The sequence below is a fragment of the Acanthaster planci genome, linkage group LG14 (assembly GCF_054643075.1).
Source record: "Acanthaster planci isolate LZ-2023a linkage group LG14, COTS_SCS, whole genome shotgun sequence".
Taxonomy (NCBI): domain Eukaryota; kingdom Metazoa; phylum Echinodermata; class Asteroidea; order Valvatida; family Acanthasteridae; genus Acanthaster; species Acanthaster planci.
The window spans coordinates 1,423,824-1,443,722 of NC_141790.1; the positions used below are offsets into that span (position 1 = coordinate 1,423,824).

The 19,899-nt window shown below is 45.7% G+C and overlaps 1 protein-coding gene across 2 annotated transcripts in view; it reads left to right on the forward strand.

The window, feature by feature from the left end:
* The window catches only part of LOC147796734 (structural maintenance of chromosomes protein 4-like), a 178,299-nt gene extending 158,592 nt beyond the window's left edge, over window positions 1-19,707 (forward strand). For both annotated transcript variants that reach the window (XM_087145966.1, XM_087145965.1), the window contains exons 4-25: window positions 335-529; window positions 1,680-1,859; window positions 2,702-2,866; window positions 3,592-3,719; window positions 4,165-4,305; window positions 4,555-4,705; window positions 5,194-5,358; window positions 6,969-7,147; window positions 7,499-7,739; window positions 8,925-9,086; window positions 9,658-9,698; window positions 10,165-10,352; window positions 11,116-11,348; window positions 12,733-12,856; window positions 13,346-13,535; window positions 13,967-14,084; window positions 14,222-14,291; window positions 14,545-14,675; window positions 14,907-15,086; window positions 15,457-15,689; window positions 16,388-16,571; window positions 18,123-19,707. In XM_087145966.1, the coding sequence (XP_087002092.1) occupies window positions 335-529; window positions 1,680-1,859; window positions 2,702-2,866; window positions 3,592-3,719; window positions 4,165-4,305; window positions 4,555-4,705; window positions 5,194-5,358; window positions 6,969-7,147; window positions 7,499-7,739; window positions 8,925-9,086; window positions 9,658-9,698; window positions 10,165-10,352; window positions 11,116-11,348; window positions 12,733-12,856; window positions 13,346-13,535; window positions 13,967-14,084; window positions 14,222-14,291; window positions 14,545-14,675; window positions 14,907-15,086; window positions 15,457-15,689; window positions 16,388-16,571; window positions 18,123-18,323 (3,600 nt within the window). In that variant the 3' untranslated portion in view covers window positions 18,324-19,707. The remainder of the gene's footprint in view (window positions 1-334; window positions 530-1,679; window positions 1,860-2,701; window positions 2,867-3,591; window positions 3,720-4,164; window positions 4,306-4,554; window positions 4,706-5,193; window positions 5,359-6,968; window positions 7,148-7,498; window positions 7,740-8,924; window positions 9,087-9,657; window positions 9,699-10,164; window positions 10,353-11,115; window positions 11,349-12,732; window positions 12,857-13,345; window positions 13,536-13,966; window positions 14,085-14,221; window positions 14,292-14,544; window positions 14,676-14,906; window positions 15,087-15,456; window positions 15,690-16,387; window positions 16,572-18,122) is intronic.
* The last annotated feature ends 192 nt before the right edge of the window (window positions 19,708-19,899 follow it).

The window sequence follows — 19,899 nt, forward strand, 5'->3', positions numbered from 1 at the left end:
TATCAAATTTTGGAAAGATTGCAAACCATTGTATGGCTACCGGTGTAATAAATAAGAATTGTTTTCAAGATTGCCAGAGTTTGCTTTGTTTTCTGACAATCTGCCCCGATCGGCAAAAGGAGGACAGGTGGTTACAGGCACCCTCTGTTTTTTGTTCCGCTCAGAGCGGATTACATTTTAATCATTGCTGTGGCATTTACATGTAACTTCACTGGACTCATTCCAAGCTTTGCTGCAGTTCGTCTTGTTTCAACTAATCCTACTGCCTTCACAGACTAGTAAAATTTCACGCTTGGGATCTTTCCATTTGAAACTTTGCCACTTTTCCCTCCAGAGTTTCTCTTGCATCATCGGACCCAACGGGAGCGGCAAGTCCAACGTGATCGACTCCATGCTGTTTGTGTTTGGCTACCGTGCAGCCAAGATCCGCTCCAAGAAGCTGTCTGTCCTAATCCACAAGTCGGAGCAGCACCAGAACCTGACCAGCTGCTCCGTGGCGGTCCACTTCCAGAAGATCATCGACACTGGGGTAACAGCCTTGGCCTGTTGCATTGATGTCTCAACTTTCTGTAAATTATTGCCGACAGCATTTAAGAATACGTACCGAGGCATCATACATGTACGCTAGAAACATCCAAGCACGCACACAGCCTCAGAAATACTTGTCTCCGTCGGATTGGGAAAGTCAGGTGTTTTTTCTGGATGTCAGGATTTTTTTAAGAATTAGAATAATAGGTTTAATCTTTCAACCCTTGCTACTTATTTGCACTCTGTACCATAATAACCAAATGCACATTTTACATAATTGTAGCTTTTTGGGAGTGAGCATGACTTGTAAAGTCCTAAAGGCTGCTGTAGTCTTATTATTGTCATTGTTACAGTGAGATTTGTTGGGGGTTGCCCCACAGGACCAGTCCATTATTGCCTGTGTCAAAGTTCAGCTAATATTTTTACGCATATTCAAAATGACACAAACAGTAAGCGGACTGATCAGGTGTGACCAGTATGTCTGCCGCCATCAAGCACCCCAAGAGTCCCCCCATTCCTTGGCTTGACGGTCTTGTAGATTTCTTCTCCAACCCCTCGACGGTTGGGTCTTGTTATACTGAGCAGGCCTCTCATTGGACCTAAAAGATAATGATGACACGCTCTGTGTACATGTGGGCTTTCCTATGGGGACTCACTGGATCGCGGCCAACCTCACCGCCATAGGAAAGCACTCATGCAAACAAAGTATGACGTCATGTTACAGGTCACTGGATTTAACTATTCAGCAAAACTTTCAGCCTAGATAGTTCCAAGGATCAGCTCGGTGATACTGTTAAAATCAAGTTGTCAAACTTCTGTAACCTGGGTCTAATTTCACGGTACTGCTTAGCACACAATTTCACGCTAACAGAGGCGCCAAGTGTTTCTCGGAGACTGTAAGCAGTAAGCACAGCCAATGGTATGCTTACCTTAGAGGAATACTTTGCTTGAACTTAGCGGCTGTGAATAGAAATCTCTGTGCGCGCCCAGCCTTTAGCACCACAACGCCAAGTACCACCATAAAATAGTGCTTAAGGTCAGCAAATTTTTCTGCTAAAGTTAGCACGACTTTTCTGCCAACTTTTAATTAAACAGCTCCGTGAAATTGGCCCCAGGTCATTAATACGTGAATCATTTTCCCATCAATATAGCCTGGTGACAATGACTACAAGGTGGTGCCTAACAGTGCCTTCGTAGTCTCCCGCACCGCCTATCAAGACAGCAGCAGCAGTTACTACGTGGACGGCAAGAAGGCGTCCTTCAAGGACGTCACGGCCCTGCTGAAGCTGAGCGGCGTTGACCTGGATCACAACCGCTTCTTGATCTTACAGGTACAAAGACTTCGAGTCTGCACTGTTGGTGTATTTCCGATCATCTGGAGACTCAAAGTATGACAACTGTTGTGTGAACCTCTTACAACTTTGGAAGACAGCTCGATGACCTGGGATTTACAACTTACGTCCCACCGTACGGGAATGGCTATTAGTGATTAATTTTTCATCTATTTCACGAGATTTGAACATACTTGTTTTTTTTGTCAGAAGTGCAGGGCCAAGTTTGTTGGCCGAAATTGAAGACAGACAAACCAGTGTTTGAAAAATAGCCCTTGGCACTGCCTCTATTCCCGAGATATTTGGGGAAGTTTGAAACTTGTGGCTGTTCCGCTTCAGCAACCTCCCAGGTTGCAAAACTGAACCAAATGAATTTGGCCCTGCTTCAAACAGTTTGGGGTGTCTGTAGCCAAACTAGAGACTTTGAGACTAAAGGAAACTTAAACCTAAACAGAGAGCTGTGAACAAAGCTGAAGTAAGGAAAAAGCCTGGTGTGGAGATTTCCTCAGGATGGTTTTTTATTTCAACAGATGTCCTTCAAGAACTTTACAGCAATTTTTTTCCACAGTCTAGAAACTCCTGACTTTACCACTGAGGTGTTTTATTTGTAACAGTTGATATAGAAGGCAAGAAATAGATATTACAAGGGGTGCCTTCATAGGATAACACCAATGTATACCACTATGCTTGTTGAAGCCTCAAAACCTCTGGTGGTTATTTCTTGGACATTTTGCATTTTCCTCGAGTCCAATCTCACTCCTGGTTACCCTTGGTCTCAGCCACGAAGCCTTCTCATGGAAGGTCTTTCTGTTTCACCACCCACCCCCCCCCACCCCATGAAGGGCGAGGTGGAGCAGATAGCCATGATGAAGCCCAAGGCCCAGACGGAGCACGAGGAGGGCATGCTGGAGTACCTGGAGGACATCATCGGGAGCAACCAGTTCAAGGAGCCCATCGAGGAGCTGGCCAAGACGGTGGAGCAGCTCAACGAGGAGCGGGGAGAGAAGGTATGCAGGGCAAGGGGGGATTGAGGACTGGGATCCCAGGGTCGTGGAAAATCCGGGGGGAGGGGGGACATTGTCCTGGAAAGTTGTGGAAATTTGTCGTGGGAGTCTTGCTGTCATGGAAATCATAAACCTGGAAGGGTTATTTGTAATGGGTTATTTCAGATGTGATAATGGAATAAACATAAATTTCCAGGTTAATTCTTAGTCTTAGTAGTGGCTATGGCAGTCAGCCATTCTTTAAGACTAAACAGCTGTTCCCTGCAAAATAGCATTAAATATGGAAATTGTCGTATTCTAGTCCGGGAAAAGTCCTGGAATTCGTTTTACAGATTCTCTAGGAACCTTGCAATCCACTCGGATACATCCATGAGTCGATCTGAATCTAAATCCGAATAATCAGCACAGCCCCGGTTCTCTTGGCATGAAACGACTGAGAATATGCCCTTTTTCCTCCGCGGGTAATGCCAGCACCCATTTATACTGCTAGGTGGACGGGGGTAAGAAAGTGGTCAATTGGCTTTAGCTTCCCAAGGCCACAACTCATGGTCACCTGACACTACGGTGTGTTCGCATGACTGCAAAATGACAAGGGAAAATGGGAGGCCGTGATCGTGCAGAAACTCTCATAGATTTCCTTTGCTCTGAATATGTAGCTCTTGCGCGGTACATGGACCAGCCCTTACATTTCTGCAATAAACAACTAGGTGTTTGATCTCTCGGTTTAGTTGGGTCGGGTGAAGGCAGTGGAATCGGAGATGGAGCAACTGGAGAAACCCATGAAGGAGGCCCAGGAATTTCTCAGGACGGAGAACGAAATCACCAAGAAGAAGCACAAACTTTTCAGCAAATATGTGTAAGTCCCCCCCCCCAAAAAAAAATTGTCTGGAGTGGAATTTATTTTCCATTGGTGCTAATTGTTATTAGGAAAAAATCAGTATATGGGAAAACTGATTAGAAGTTTGCTCCGAAATCACTGAATGTCCGTATGCCAGTAACTGACAGCAAAGGGTCTTTGAAAACGTGTGTATTTCACACTTGACTCCTGGGTAATGTATAACCACGAAGGAACATTCCACATCCTGCAAAAGTCACTAAGTTTTGGGATGATCAAGGAAAGAAGAACCCCTACCCAATGTATTTTACACTCGTCTAGATACCGCTGGAAATGCTCAAAATATCCTGCAAAGTAGGAGACACTGTTAGATTATAGTTGATAAGTCCCTCGCGTAAACATGTCTCTGAAGGAGTCAGTGTTAGAGCGACATGGAAAATTTGTTTCGTCTGTTGCCCGTCCTTAGCCTGGACTGCAGCATAAATGAGAAGAAGTCGGAGGAGAAACGCGAGAAGGTGGCGGAAGCCTACAAGGAGATGAAAGAGGAGCTGGCCAAGTTTGCCGAGGACAACAAGGCCAAGACCAAGGACAGCAAGAAGATCTTCAGGTCAGAGGGAATAAGCCGTGATCGCTACCTGACTATTTCTGCTCTGACGGTTGTCATGTGACGTTGTATCAACTTTGCCGTTCACGTTGACAAGTTTTTCTCTTGATGAGTAGATTGCCCTGTTAAACTGTTTTTAAACCCGAATCCTCTCATATAGTTTCGTTTTTTCCAAAAATGTTTAAAATTTCATAGTAAGATGTACTAATTACTGTAGAGCCCTGATTGTGATAATAATTTGTCTTAATGCAGGACGTACGAGAAACTGTCCGAGATTGCCGAGCAGAAGAAGGCGGACTTTGCCGAGTTTGAGCAGCAGGACGTGAAGTGCAGGGAAGACCTGAAACACACCAAGGAGAAGCAGAAGAAACTCATCAAGAGCCTGCAGAAAGAGAGGGTCAAGGTGAGAGGGTCTGAAAGACGTTAAGAGGCTTCGGTGCTCGGAGATAATAATGGCTGCGTCCGAATGTCACGGCTGTGGCTGTGTGTAACACAGGCACCTATAGAAGTCACCGAGTAGTGGCTGAACCCACGCTTCATTTGTATGTGCCACCCGCAGCCGCTGCTAGCTGATTCAGACACAGCAGAGTTGTAGTTGCGTTTCTACCACTCGTAGTTAACCCTAACAGTCCTCAATCCTTCACCTGTTGGAGGATTGAGGACTGTTAGGGCTACATGTATGAGAAAGAAATCACAGCCACATGGACATGTGGTCATCTTTAAGTATTAAAATGAATGACGGCACTTCTGCTCCATCTTGTTCGTTATGATGACTTGAGAATAAAGCTTCTAACCCCCCCCCCAAGAATTTCCCTCCTGATCTGGTAAACTAATTGATTACTTCCCGAGGCCAATGGCTGTACATCGTCCATTCTTCCTTTTCCTCGTCAGCTGGAGGAGCTGCGAGCTGTCCCCGCCAAGAGTGAGCAGGAGATTGCGCAGCTGGAGGCCGGCAAGGAGACCCTGGAGAAGAGGCTGAAGGCAGAGGAGGCCAAGATGGGGGAGATCATGGCCTCGCTGAAGACAGAGACCCAGGACCTGCAGGCCGAGAAAGATGTAAGTGGAAACGCTATCTGTCTTGGCCACATCCCGCTGGGGGCATTTATGATGCTGGGATGGGATAATTTTCTTTTTTTTTCTGTTTTCAAAATTCTTTAAACATTCATGTCTTCATTTACTGGACACTTACAGCCACGTGAAGGACTGTCTGGTGTCTCCTCTAATCTGATAGACATCTAATGACTCTGGAGTATTTCAGCCAAGCCTGCCGCCTTATAGAAAGAGCCCAGATTGTGCGGTGTTATGTAATTTTCTTTTGTTCACGAAACTGGCACTGTGCACTGCTGACCTCTTTTCAATAGGGGCCAGATTAGCCTGCAGCAGTGCTGTGTGGCTCATCGCTGCGGTGGTGGAGCGCTTTTGTCCCCGGTGGTAATCCGCTTGCACTGAATGCCCCAAACTGTGGTATACTGTTTCAAAACAAGGCTTGATTATCTCCACTTTTGACAGTGAAAAAATGTTGGTAATGCCCAGCAGCCTGGTCTTTTGTTACGAGTACGGCCTTTTGTTACAAGGCCCAGTTCCCTTTATCCGATTTCAGAGACCCCGGCTACGCATATAAAGAATACGTGTCCAAAACCGGAGTCCCCGGCAGCAAGTGGTTAACCATATTCAGACTTGGCTTTCAGGAGTATGTATTCATTGGTGGGGTGACTCCCTCCCCCCCCCATCTGGGCTTAGCTGAATTCCATTGGAAATATATGTCCTTACTGCATAGTTTTTTAGGCATCTTGGCAGCACAATCATGTTTGGTTTGGATAAATCGGGACCGAGCCCAATCTCCTAAAAATAATAATAATTATAATTTCTTTTTAAAGTACCCTCCATAGAAACCTATCTCAGGGCGCTGGACGTTCGAACAAAAACATCAAGAATAGAAAACCTTGAAAAAATGAAAACTTAATAACAGAATCAAAAAGACTATACACGGTTACTGATGCTTTAAAAGATACAAATAAAATTGACCAGATTAAAAACATTACAAAAGGATAAGCCTACCTGACGTTTCAACATACACATTACCTAAAACGGTAAATGGACGATTTAAAAACAGCGTAGGAAGCGACGGCCCTAACAGGCAGTGGAAGATTATTCCAAAGCCTTGGAGCACAGGTTTGAAATGCCTTGTCACCATAGTACTTGATTATTTCCCACAATACGCCGATGCAAGGTCAAGTTACCTTGGGCGTTTTGAACGAAGGCAACGTCCGAAGTCGCAAACATGTGGTAGTTCTTCTAAATATGCGTGAGCCATACCTTGTAAAATCTTACAGATCAAACAGAAAATTTTATATTCAATTCTCTGTTTGGCCAGAAGCCAGCGTAGCTCCACCACTGAGGTGATATTGTCAAACTTGTTGATTCTAGTAACTAAACGAGCTGCTAATTTTTCTGCTAGTAGAAGACCGTAAGCCGTAAGCACATTAAAAGCAGGCTTAATCCCAGACAGAAAAGTTGCTTACATTTCAGTGCCAACGAAGCAATCTCGTGTGGCAGTTGTCACTTGCAGTAGTAAGCACAACTCAGCACTAACTGTTAGGTTATGAAATTCAACCCAGCCTGGAATAATAAGTCAGTCGGTAACGAGACTTGCTTCAATCCACCAGGTGAAGGAGCAGCAGTTGATGGGCATGCAGAAGGCCGTCAACGAGGCCAAGTCCAAGAAGGCCGAGGCCGACTTTGAGCTGGACACCCAGGTCAGGAAGCGGGACAGCGCCAGGGCCAAGCTGGAGAAGGCCCGGACCGACCTGGAGAATGCCACCGCCACCCTGGTCGAACGCAAGAGGTGAGCTGAGTATGAAAAGGATGCTATAAACATGTTCCAAGTTCATGGAGCTGCTAAGCACAAACAATAATCGGTTAGCAGAAACAGGTTACCAGCCCAAATAGCATGCATTGTGTATGTCTTGCGACTGGTGCCAAACTGATTTGTGCTTACAGCTTAAATTTGCTGAGCAGTATTAGTCCGGATTCTCACAAAAATTATGTCTGATATATCACACGGTATGGGTCTGGATTTGCTTGGAAATTCTGATGTATGTCCCACTAGTTTCCTTCATACTGCAGGATTTAGGTCGTTTTTGGAAAATGTTAATGGAGATAGTTGAAAACAGCCTGGCTTTTGTCTCACCCTAAGCTCCATCAAGGAACTGGAGCGCCGGATCCCTGATCTCCAGAAGCAGCTGCCCAAGGCCCAGGGTGAGCTGACTGCCGCCAAGCAGTCGGAGGCCCAGGCCTCCCAGGAACTGCACGCCCTGGTCAGCAAGGTGGAGGAGGCCCGCAGCTCCCTGCAGTCGGCCCGGGACCGGGGGGCGGTCCTGGAGGGGCTGATGGAGCAGGCCCGACGAGGCAGAATCCCAGGCATCTACGGCAGACTGGTGAGCACATTCTGCACAAATTGCACTGAGCGGGCCTAAGCCATTACCAAGTGGCTTCAACCAGGGTTCCTCATTGGCCGTGGAAATTCCTGGGAAAAAAGGTGTCCCGGAAAGTCATGGAAAATTGGGAAATTAGTAAGGTGGCCTGGAATCCTGTTGTCAGAGGGGAAAAAAGTCTTGGAAAAGTCATGGAAAATTGGGAAATTAGTAAGGTGGCCTGGAATTCTGTTGTGAGAGGGGAAAAAAGTCTTGGAAAAGTCATGGAAAATTAGTAAGGTGACCTGGAATCGTGTTGTCAGAAGGGAAAAAAGTCTTGGAAAAGTCATGGAAATCAAGATGATACAAGGGTTAGTTTTGATGGGCCACTTTTGACACGATAACAGAATAAGTATGAATAACGGGCTGTCCTTGTACCAGTGGCTGTGGCAATCAACCGGTGGTAATACCAAACTACTTTTCTCTTCAAAGTTATGTTGAATGTTGTGGAAATTTGTCATCTTTTAGTGCTATGAAAAGTCCTGAGGGGGGGAAGGCATGGAATTTGCTTTTCAGATTTCTGTGGGACCCTTTTTAACTCTGCCACTGTTCGGACAGACACTGACAGTCACATTTAATAAGTGCCTTGGCTGACAGGACAGGCCTTGGGAAATGATAGCTTCCACACTGTATGTGCAGGACTCTATCAAGTAACGCAAACTCTCTTGGCAAGCCAATCAATCTTAGACACCTCTACAGCCCATGCAGATTGGGTTTTCTGGCCCTGCCCGACGCCGTGGGTTTTCCAAGAAATATTTATCCTGCAACATCAAAACCAACATTTCTTCATAATCCCCTCCCCCCTTGGCACCTAGGAGCATATTTTGAACCGAGAGGTTATAAAACCCTTGTTAAGGAAGAATGAAAACAGTTTTCAAGATGGATAACGAGACACTTGCTTTTGTGCCACTTTGTTTGATACTTGGCTATGGTAAAGTAAAGTTAAAGGTTTTCCGTTTTTAGCTCCTTGTAAACCAGTCTCATTTCAAATGTATTTGAAAAATACAAAAGTGAATTTTCCTTCTTCTTGAGCATTCTTCTGGAGCTCTACGTTGCCCCAAAATAAATTCTAGTGACGGATAACTTTCGCTGAAAATTTAGATTCTAAAAAATTTAGATAATTGCAATGTTTTTTACCTGTGGTCCCAGGGGGATTTGGGAGCCATCGATGACAAGTATGATGTCGCCATCTCCACCGCCTGCGGTGCGCTGGACAACATCGTGGTGGACACCATCGAAACGGCTGAGAAATGCGTCAAGTTCTTGAGGGATAACAACGTGGGCGTGGCCACTTTCATTGCAATGGATAAGGTACGAGGCAGATATTCTCCCAGATGACGTCCCATTCGAGTCATGTCAGCTGGTGGAAGAAATTTTCGCTGCCGTACCCAAAAGGTCACAATTTTTAGACAGAGTTTGGGAATTCTCTTTCATTATGTTTCGCAAAGTTTGAAGTCTCATTAGAAACAAGGTTCAAGAGTTTCGGTTGTCTTTTTTACTACTTGAATGCAAAATGCGAGAAACCTGCTCTGTGAAATGAGATCCAAGGTCACCTACTCCGAGATTGGACAACGTCACAGTCCTCCCCTGGCAGCCACCACAGGATCTGACAATCAAAACAAACCAGGGGCTCGGCCCAGTTTTGTATACTGACAGTACCACTGTTACCCTGCCAAGTGCAAGAAAGCCTGACATAGGCCGTGTCCAAGTTGCATGGCTATACCGTTCTATGGTACCGGCCACAGCCACATTATTCAGACACGACCATATTGGTGCATTTCAATGACACCCTGCCTCACAGAATTAACTTATGATTCCAGATTTATACTCGGTCTAGCATTCTGGTCTTTTACATTTGGCACGTCTTTCTTTTAACTTTCAGATGGAAGAGCGAGCTCGGAGTGCAAAAGAGAAGTTCACAGCGTGAGTGTCCTTGTCATATGAGAGTCACTTGAAAATTATTCATTTATTGTAGAGGTAGTGAGAGGCAGAGGATGTCACAAGAACATTCAGATAAAAATTTGTCAGAGCTGAGAATTTCTGATGGTACTTGAATTCTTCAGTTTAATTTAACCAAACTCCCCTGGAAATTTTGGCAGGGGATGTCCTTGAATTCTAGACCCACCACTTTGCAGCAGTCAAACCCTACATGTTTGGTACCTTAATGTCTAAGGAGCAGCAGGCCCAGTGCAAAGTTAAATGGCTGGTCTCTACATGCACTCGCCCCGCTCTCTGCACAGTCTTCGAAAATCCGGTGAAACTTCGAAGGATTTTAGAGACACTTTCTCTAAGTGTCTTGAATCGAGACTCACAGCATTCCACAAGCAGCCAATCCAACAAAAATAAAATATTTTCCCATTTTCCTCTGTGCCAACACTTTGCCCAACAGCCCGGAGAACGTTCCCCGCCTGTATGACCTGGTGCGCATGAAGGACGCCAAGTTTGCCGGGGCCTTCTACTACGCGCTGGGCAACACCCTGGTGGCCAAGGACCTGGACCAGGCCACGCGGATCGGCCTGCAGGGCAGCAAGCGCCACCGCGTGGTCACATTGAACGGACAGCTGATAGAGGCCACAGGTAACTTCCGTGGAGCTATGGGGGGAATTGTGCTACTTGAACTCTTCTCTGTATCATTGGCTGGCATGGTTACGTGTAGTTTGAAGGGTCCTAACAATCATATTCGTGCTTGATGCTGCTCTTCTTTGCATAAAGACTATTGAATCAGTAATCATTTACTTGAATATTTAATTTCAAAAACAACTTTTCGGAGGTGAAAAATCAATGAAATAAAAGTGGGACAATTGAGCTATTTCATTGTAAAATATCATTCTACAAGCGTGTATTTACAAGTGGTTTGAGTAAACTAAGAAACAGCCTAACTACTGGCTGAAAAATTACTTTTCCTTCAAGTTGATGTTTTACTTTTTGTGTTTGTTTCTGCATCTGTGTGGATTTGGTACAACCAAATACTTAAATATTGGATCAACCAGAAGGTTGACTGTTCTCATATTCAATATGGGTGATTCACAATGTCATGTGACCAAGAGGTTGTTATGGAGATGCCAACTTTGCACATGGCATTATAATGCCGTCTGTACATGGGGAACCAATATCAATTTTAATCCACCCTTTCTCCTGTCCATTGCATTTTTTGTTAGTATTTTAGAGCAAAAATATTTATTGTTTTATTTTCTTTTCTTTTTGCTTACCTTTTAACACTTTGTGACGTTTTCGTTTAGTTTTGCGCTCGCATTAAAGTTTCCTGACCACTTCGCTTGTGAGTCAGGCAAAAGAAAGATCTATGATTGGAACTAACTTGGCCCTCAATACATATTTCCAGGCACAATGAGCGGCGGAGGCAAACAGGTGGCCAAGGGACGCATGGGCTGCGCCATGGTGGTGGACGTCACGCCCGAGCAGTTTGCCGCCATGGAGCGGGAGCTGGAGGCCAAGCGGGCCGCCACGGCCGAGTGCCGGGACCGGCTGCGGGGGCTGGAGCAAGGCGCCCACGAGCTGGAGAAGGAGCTGAACGAGGCCAAGGTGACGCTGAAGAAGCACAACATGGACATCAAGGTACGATCGCACCCAGTCTGACATTAAGAGCTAGTCCTCTCGGTCCAAAAGCCTCATGCTTGTATTGGACCTAGACCTGGAATCGCCATGCCGACACGGCCTCATAATGAGACCAAGCTCTCAAGGAACTCAATGTAGACATTTCGATTTGGGTCACTCCATGTGGTTGGGGCACAATTTGTGACGGTGTCATTTGTTACATGGGCTCCATAAAAATGAACAGCTATTTCCCTGCAGGTGGATTCCAAATTGACATCGTTACACATCTTGCAGGGTTGAATACAGAGGTGTGTGCTATCTCTACAGAGTGGTAAATATTTTGGATGTAACAAGGACACCGTCGCAAATTGCGCCCCAACGTCATGGAATGACCCCTTTCGAGACCTTATCCAAAAAGTCTGAACTTGTGGCCCAGTTGAGCATTTTTTTTGTCCAACTCGCCGCCGGTTCATAGTTCACTCAAAAGCATAGTAAATTTGACCTCACAGAACATTTGCAGGGAAATTCCTGACGCTTGAGGAAGCTCACAGGGTTTAAAGGGCCAAGTCCGTATGGTACTGTTCAGAGCCACAATCTGCAGAGGGGTTGAGACTTGTCACAATAAGGACAGAACCCCGCTTCCCCCCCGCCCTGGTCAATTGGAGTGCAGACCGTTGTAACGAGATAACATTGACCACGGACCAGGAGGGGAGGACCGGATTTGCCCGCATTGTAGATCTAGGTCTCGGCTTAGAAAGCCCACCACCACTGAAGATGCATGTGAACTACTTTTGTGCATGAAAGTTAACACCCACCTGCAAGTAGTGCATGAGGGATAGAATACACATGAACATTTTGTGGTTACCACTTGAGCCTCGGTGCGCAGTAAATCAAAGCGTGCCGAGGCAACCCACTGTCCGTGCTTCACCCTAACTACCAGGGCCCTAACCTGCCTTACTCCCAACAGTAGGTTTTGTGAGGTTTTGGCAGGTTTGGCACGGTACCTGATGAACTTGTTGAACTTTGTGAGACTAGGGATGAAAGGCCCAGGGAGATGATGTTGTTGGATTCTGTTTGAGTTGGGACACACACGGGTCACTGTGTGCAGTGTCTGGCTTGCTGTACCAATTGTTGGACTATGCTTGATTTTGTCAGGTTTGGTACTGTTCAGTGCAAGTCATCCTATACTGCATAGACCCATCCATGCCATATCACTCAAACTTCAACGGGCTTACTCTGTTGGAGTTCACCAGCTCTGGTACAGTGACCTGCATTGTACCGTTACATAGACAAATACATGAACCTGTTGGATTTTGTGGGGTTCAGTATGCTTTCTAGTGCAGGAGCCTAGGGGGTTGGGGTTCATGGGGGTTTAATTAGCTTTTGCCCATGCTTACCCTTGAAGGCTAAGGCCGAGCAGGAAGTGACACTGAGAGACCAGATAAAGGAGCTTGAGGCGGAATACAAAAACTCGGTCAAAGACGTCGACATGGACGCACTGGAGAAGAACGCTGCCAAATACACCGAGGGTAAGTCAAGCCGTTGAGCCCATCAAATAAGAGCAATCTCCAAACTCAGACGGGACAAGTTGCAAAAATTGTTGCTGGTGCAGGTTACAGGATTCTCAACGGCTTCCCTACAGTCCGAGCTCTATGAAGCAGTCAGTTTCTTGACTCCTCCAACTGGTTTGCGGCTTGGGCCAGGCTGGCCACTCAAGGACACCCAAAATTCTCTTTATACTGTGCTTCTGTACCTTAACCCTCCTATGCTGAAGTCACTCTTTGGGTCACTTGGTAAACACCTCAAAGAAGCACAGCTGTGTCATGTTGTGCACTGCACCAACATGCAAGAGAGTGACCTTGGGCACTTGTGCATATTTGTGCTGTAAAACTAAACGAGGGTTAATGGATCAAAATGGAATTGCAGGATTGAGGCCTTGTTCAGCATCTTCTAACCGTGCCCTCTGGTCAACAACAGGGAAGAAAAGGAACATTTTCGCTGGTGTTTTTTTCCTCCAGAGTACAACAAAGTGGCCGATGCCGCCGCCAAGGTGGAGGCAGAGGTGAAGGCCCTCCACGACCGGATCATGGAGATAGGCAGCGCTAAGATGAAGTCCCAGCAGGCCAAGCTGGACAAGGTGACCAAGGAGATCGACGAGACCACAGCCGGCATCACCAAGGCCAAGGTGGCCATCAAGAATGCCAAAAGGTAGGCCAGCCACGGTCGATTCTTGGCCCTTGTCCATGTTAGATTGATAAAAGTTTTCATTGAGCTAGGAGAGATGCTGCTACAGATTTCAAATGCTAAACAGGGAAATGGTGGTGAACCCTGACCGCTAAGGTTTTTTAGTGGTTGCCAGCGAGCAATTTCATATTTAAACATATGACTGAATTAAGTCGCCTTTCTACAGAAGCGTTTTTAGAGTGGTCGGTACGTGTAAGTTGTGGAGATTGTTCCTTGAAACTGTACGGAGGGAAAAAAATTCACATATGGAAAGGCAGCCTAACCCCAAGGCCAGACTGAATGGGTACTTTTGATGTTCGCGAACTCCTCTTTCCCTTCCGTTAATCTTAGTCTCTGAGCACTATCTGATAATACGATGCTCATCGCAATGTCACTGGTTTCTTTCTTCAACTCAGGAACATCAAGCGGGCAGAGGAGAGCGTCGAGACGATGGAGAAGGAGGAGAAAGAGAACGCCGAGACGATGCAGAAGATTGAAGTAGAGTTCAAACGACTCGAAGACGATGCTACAAGAGTGAGACGGCACATATCGCAGCAAACCATCTCCGATGCTATTACAATGTCCCCCGTTGTCCTGCACTCTCAATTCCCAGTAAGAGATTACAGTTGTCCCTGTATTGACCTGACCTTTTGTTATTTTACATTGCCCAGGTCTTGGAGGCATTCCGCGAGGCCGAGATGCAGATGAAGGACATGGAGGGGCAGCTGGAGAAGAGCAAAGGTCAGTCCACAGCAGCTGAATCCGTTAGATCAACTGATACGCTCAGGTTGAATTGAAACTTAACTATCATATTCATAACTGATGTGCTTTATATGCATGCCAAGTTTCAACGAGATTGGTCGTAGGACAGAAGAGGCCCCTGGATGGGGGCATGAAATTCAGTTTGCCAAGTTGAGATGCCACCAAGTTCCCTTCACCACAGTCTGGCGTTGTCTTTATTTTTTTCGGTCTGCAATCCTGTCCGGCCTCGCAGTGGAGCTTGAGAAGCTGCAGCAGGAAGAGGCGGAGATCAAGAAGCGGCAGGTGGAGGTCAAGCACGAGCTGGAGAAGTATGACTCGCTGGTCAAGGAGAACCAGCAGAAGGGCAAACACTGGAAGAAAGAGGTGGGCAGGGAACCAGTGAAGCCTTAAGCCATGTTGAAAATTGACCGGCTGCGGCCGAGAGTTAACACACTCCCCTATGAGAAGTTGCTTACAATTGCCACCTGGCAGCTTCCATAGGAGCACGCTATTCCAAGCCTTAGCCAAAGGAATTAAGACATAGCCTCAGGCTTTTTATGGGGTGGGGGAGATCCATTCTTATTTGTCTGTCCTATTTTCTATTTTTTGGACCAGCTGGGCAAGCTTGAACTGCACGCTCTGGTCGGCGAGACTCCGGAAACCCTAGAGGAACTGAGCGAGGAGCAGCTGGCCGGCATTGACACGGAGGAGGTGCAGTACGAGATCACAGTCTGCGAGGAGCAACTGGCCAAGATGAGCCCCAACCTGGCCGCCATACAGCAGTACAAGAAAAAGGTTGGCAATATTAGATATATATGCTGGAGGCCTATCTGGAGCAGGTGGTAGAGTATGAACCCTCCAAGGAGATTAGTCAATAGTTGGGCATTCTTTTTCCCCCGGGCTACCCCTGAGGGAAAATATAATGCACAATGGCTCACTGTTGGTGACTAGTTTGACTGTCACACTGTGATGCAGTCAATATTTGTATATTTCCCTGTCATATGCCTTTGGTCTGCTACACATGTACTGGTATATGCAAGAAGCCTGTTTGGCCCAGGTAGTGGCGTTCAAGCCCGAGATGGGGACTAGTTTAACTATTACACCGTGAAGCAGTCAATATTGGTATATTACTCTGTCATTTCCTTATATCTGGATTCATTTACAGGAGGAGGCCTATCTGGCCCGGGTGGCAGAGTACGACGCCCTGACCGAAACCCGCAATGCCCAGCGCCGGGCCCTGGAGGACATGCGCAAGCAGCGGCTGGACATGTTCATGAGGGGCTTCGGCTCCATCAACGAGTACCTGAAGGAGATGTACCAGATGATCACACTGGGCGGGGACGCCGAGCTGGAGCTGGTGGACAGCCTGGACCCTTTCTCCGAGGGTATCGTCTTCAGGTCGGTCCCCAGAATTTCTGCCTGTAATGATGGTCCTCTAGAGATTCGTCCTTGGGGATGCCAGTTTTCAAGCCAAAGCCTGATGTCAGGTGTTTCATGAAAGCCAATTTGTTGAACCAATTTCAGGCCCTAACTCAGTGTATTTCGGCTTCTCTGGCCCTTTTGGCGGGGGGGGCTCTGAAGCAGAGACAAACATCACTGTGTCCCTCAGGCCACACTTTTTTTTTACAGATCCATTTTTGTGCAATTTTTAATTAGAAATTTCAATGTTAACTTAAAAGGAAGGAATGAAATTTACCATTCACAATTCAAAATATAGCCAGACAGGTGTAAATAATTCTAGAAATTTCTGAGGCTTGTAGCCAATTTCCACATACGCCAACCGATTCAGACCGTCATTCAGAAGTGAATGTTATTATTTATTCTGCGCTCAGACATTGCCTCCTTTTAAAACAGATCCAAACTTAAAACAAGCAGGCACGAGGGCAGTCTCTACTTTTTTAATCCCCAGCAGCTGGAAATGTTGCAGGCACCAATAAGGGATGCTAGTCAGAAGCCCTTTAAACCTGAAATACCGTAAACAAGTAGCCAGGGACCATGCCCCACAGAACACAATCCAGGCAAAGTTGCAAACCTACCAAGTGGTCCAGATCCAATTATAGTCTCATTTTAAACTATTACCCCCTTTTTTTGGGCAGCGTTCGACCCCCTAAGAAGAGCTGGAAGAACATCTGCAACCTGTCGGGCGGGGAGAAGACGCTGAGCTCCCTGTCGCTGGTCTTTGCCCTGCACCAGTTCAAGCCCAACCCGCTGTACGTCATGGACGAGATAGACGCCGCCCTGGACTTCAAGAACGTCTCCATCGTGGGGCACTACATCAAGGTGCGAACCCGGCTCACATCACATGGGCAGTGTGATGCAGAACGCAACTTTCTTTACATGTCACGTTAAAAACTGAATTTCAATCCTGAACTTTACACTTGCAGGCATTCCTGTCATGAATCAAAGGCGTCAATGCAGGGGGTCGTATTTCATGGTATTTGACCTAGGCTTGGATGGTATTTTGGTATTACCAAAATGTAGCAGTATTCTTTTAATACCGAAAGATACCGACTGGTGATCCATAATTACCAAAATATCAGTAAATACGATATGGAGTTTCAATACTATGGTATTTTTGCTATTATGCTTTGAAAAAAGAGGACAACCACCATATAGTCGTATTCCACTCCATCTTTTATGGTACAAGTCATCCAGTGTCTACATCGTCACTTAGACCTAATAACATGGAACTTGAACCACTGCCAACTCGCCAGCCCAAAGCCTTTGAAGTTTTTTATTGTTCGCCCTCGTCATTGTGTTTGTGGTTTTGATCCAAGTGAAAGTCAGAAGTAGTTGTTGGCATTAGCAGTGAATGTCGCTGCTTATCGCCGCTGCTTTTTGATGACGAACACTCAATACCCCACTTAAAAGAATATCGCGGTATTAACGAATATTGCGGTATTTTTATCACGAATATCGCAGTATTAAAATGCAATACTGTCTAAGACCAATTTGACCCAACATTTCCAGATGTTTAGAGTTGTAACCATTCCACTTTTCAGTGTTGTTGTCGAGACCATTCACAAGACCAGTCACACGTAGCAGAGTGAACAGTGACAAAGGAATGCTTTTGTTGCAGTTCATTTGAATAGCTTGTGGCTTGAATTCAGACTGGAGGTCTGGTGTTGGCCTTGTGCCGGTCTTGTATTGGTCTTGTGCCGGTCTTGTATTGGTCTTGTATTGGTCTTGTGCGGGTCTTGTATTGGTCTTGTGCCGGTCTTGTATTGGTCTTGTGCCAGTCTTGTATTGGTCTTGTGCCGGTCTTGTATTGGTCTTGTGCCGGTCTTGTGTGGTTTTGTGCCGGTCTTGTATTGGTCTTGTATTGGTCTTGTGCCGGTCTTGTGTTGGCCTTGTGCCGGTCTTGTATTGGTCTTGTGCCGGTCTCGTATTGGTCTTGTGCCGGTCTTGTGCCTGTCTTGTATTGGTCTTGTGCCGGTCTTGTATTGGTCTTGTGCCGGTCTTGTATTGGTCTTGTGCCGGTCTTGTATTGGTCTTGTGCCGGTCTTGTATTGGTCTTGTGCGGGTCTTGTATTGGTCTTGTGCCGGTCTTGTATTGGTCTTGTGCCGGTCTTGTATTGGTCTTGTGTGGTCTTGTGAATGTCTTAAGTTGTCTTGACTACAGCACTACAAGTGTTACCAAATCTTGGCATTTTGTACAAAATAACAAGATCAAGCACAAGATCAGTATGAGCATAGCTATAATTAGGAAAGATTTGTGCTATGAAAGTCCTGAAAAGTCATTATTTCATTTTTCATTGCTCCAACCCCGCTGCTGGATAGTTTGTGGCTTGCGACCACTATTCAATTTGTACACACATGCTGTCCACACAGGAGCGAACCAAGAACGCACAGTTCATCGTCATCTCGCTGCGCAACAACATGTTTGAGCTAGCTGACCGGCTGGTGGGCATCTACAAGACCCACAACTGCTCCAAGACGGTCTCCGTCAATCCCCGCAAGCTGGCCGCCCAGCTGCCACAGGTGGACCAACAGCAGCAGCAGCAGCAGCAGCCCCCTATCACCTGCCCCTGATGGCACAAAAGCCCAGCCCTGGACAGGTGAAGATGAAAACTCGGTCAGAATATAGCAGGTGGGCAGATTCACTCAGACGTGCAACATTTCCGGGGATCACTGGGAAAAATCACAAATTGACTGCTGTTAACAAATCGAAAAATACTTGACAAAACAAGTCTGGTGCAAGGTGGACTTTTTGGAGTTAATAGGGAAATAACCAATAATACCTTGTTAAATATCACTAAAAAAAATCCTTCAATTAGAAACACGTTGCATGAGTTGGCCAGAATGTTTCCGGAAAAGAGTACATTTGCAGGCAAGCTTATTTCCAAAATGTCATTTTTATGAAGACAAGCACTGATTGCTTTTTTCTAGTGATGCATTCCATCTATTGTAGCCATGGTACCATCTGTTAGCTCATTTCAACCTAATGTCTCCAAATATCCAGGCCAAACATTAAAGTTTCAACAGGTTCTTCTCAGAACCACACATACTCAAAGAAGAGATAAATACATGGTGTTACCGCAATCTTTACTATAAATCTAGTTTCTTTCACCATGAAAACCTTTAAGTCTTATAGGTACGTGTAAATTGTAATCAAATATTGAAGTATTTTTGGTGGAAGTAGAGGACAAAGAAATTGAAACTAACAATTGCCAGGTTTAGAATGTACTTCAAAGATAGGCAATCTCTATCCCCGAAACTGGAGGTCGAATCTCTACCATTCTTGAAGGGGTTCTTCTGCAGTTCACAGTTCAGTGGCAGTTGCCCACTGATAACCTTCCTTTGTGTTGTGCAATTCAGTCACCGGATGCAGAATGATTCGCCTACCTTCAGAGATATTTTTAGCCGGACAAACATTACATTGTGTTTCAATAGGGCTGCAGTCCATTGTAACAATCCACCTGCTGTAAATAAATGTACATGTGTACTGCACATGTGCTGAGGATGCACAGTATTATACCTGTTGCCCTTTCACTACGGGGATGCATTGTATTCAAATGCACCCGCAGTCCCTTTTATAGTTTCTGAACCGTTTTCTTGTACCGTCTGCGGGTTTCTCTCTCACTTGACAGCTTTGATTGTACTCCATTACACCTGAACAAATTTGTAAATAGAACCCTGTACAGAAAGTCGCTGGGTGTCTGTAGATGGCAAGAATGCTTCATGGAGTATGGTGGTTTTTTTAAACCTAACAGTCCCAAATCCTCCAATTTCAATACGATTTTACATACACCCGAGGGGTTAGGGTTAATAGATCTAATTATCTTCCCTGATCGGTTACATTTTTCGTGAATTTTGTAAAGCAGAGTGTTGACATGGTTGATGTGTCAATTTCTCTTTCCTGTCTCTATTTCAGATTGTTTGAGTAATAAATGAGACAACGTAGGTAGTATGAAAACTCAACTCACTTTCTTTCATTTTGTTGTCTTTCTGGAATTCACCGAGGGTGACTCGGGTGAAATTTATGCCTGCTATCTGTTCAATGAAGTGAGAAATATCTCAAATGGATTTAAATAAAAGAGCAATCCAGCACAGCTGTCAAATTGATTTTTGGATTTTCTGGCAGAACTGGAACCATAAAGCCACAGGT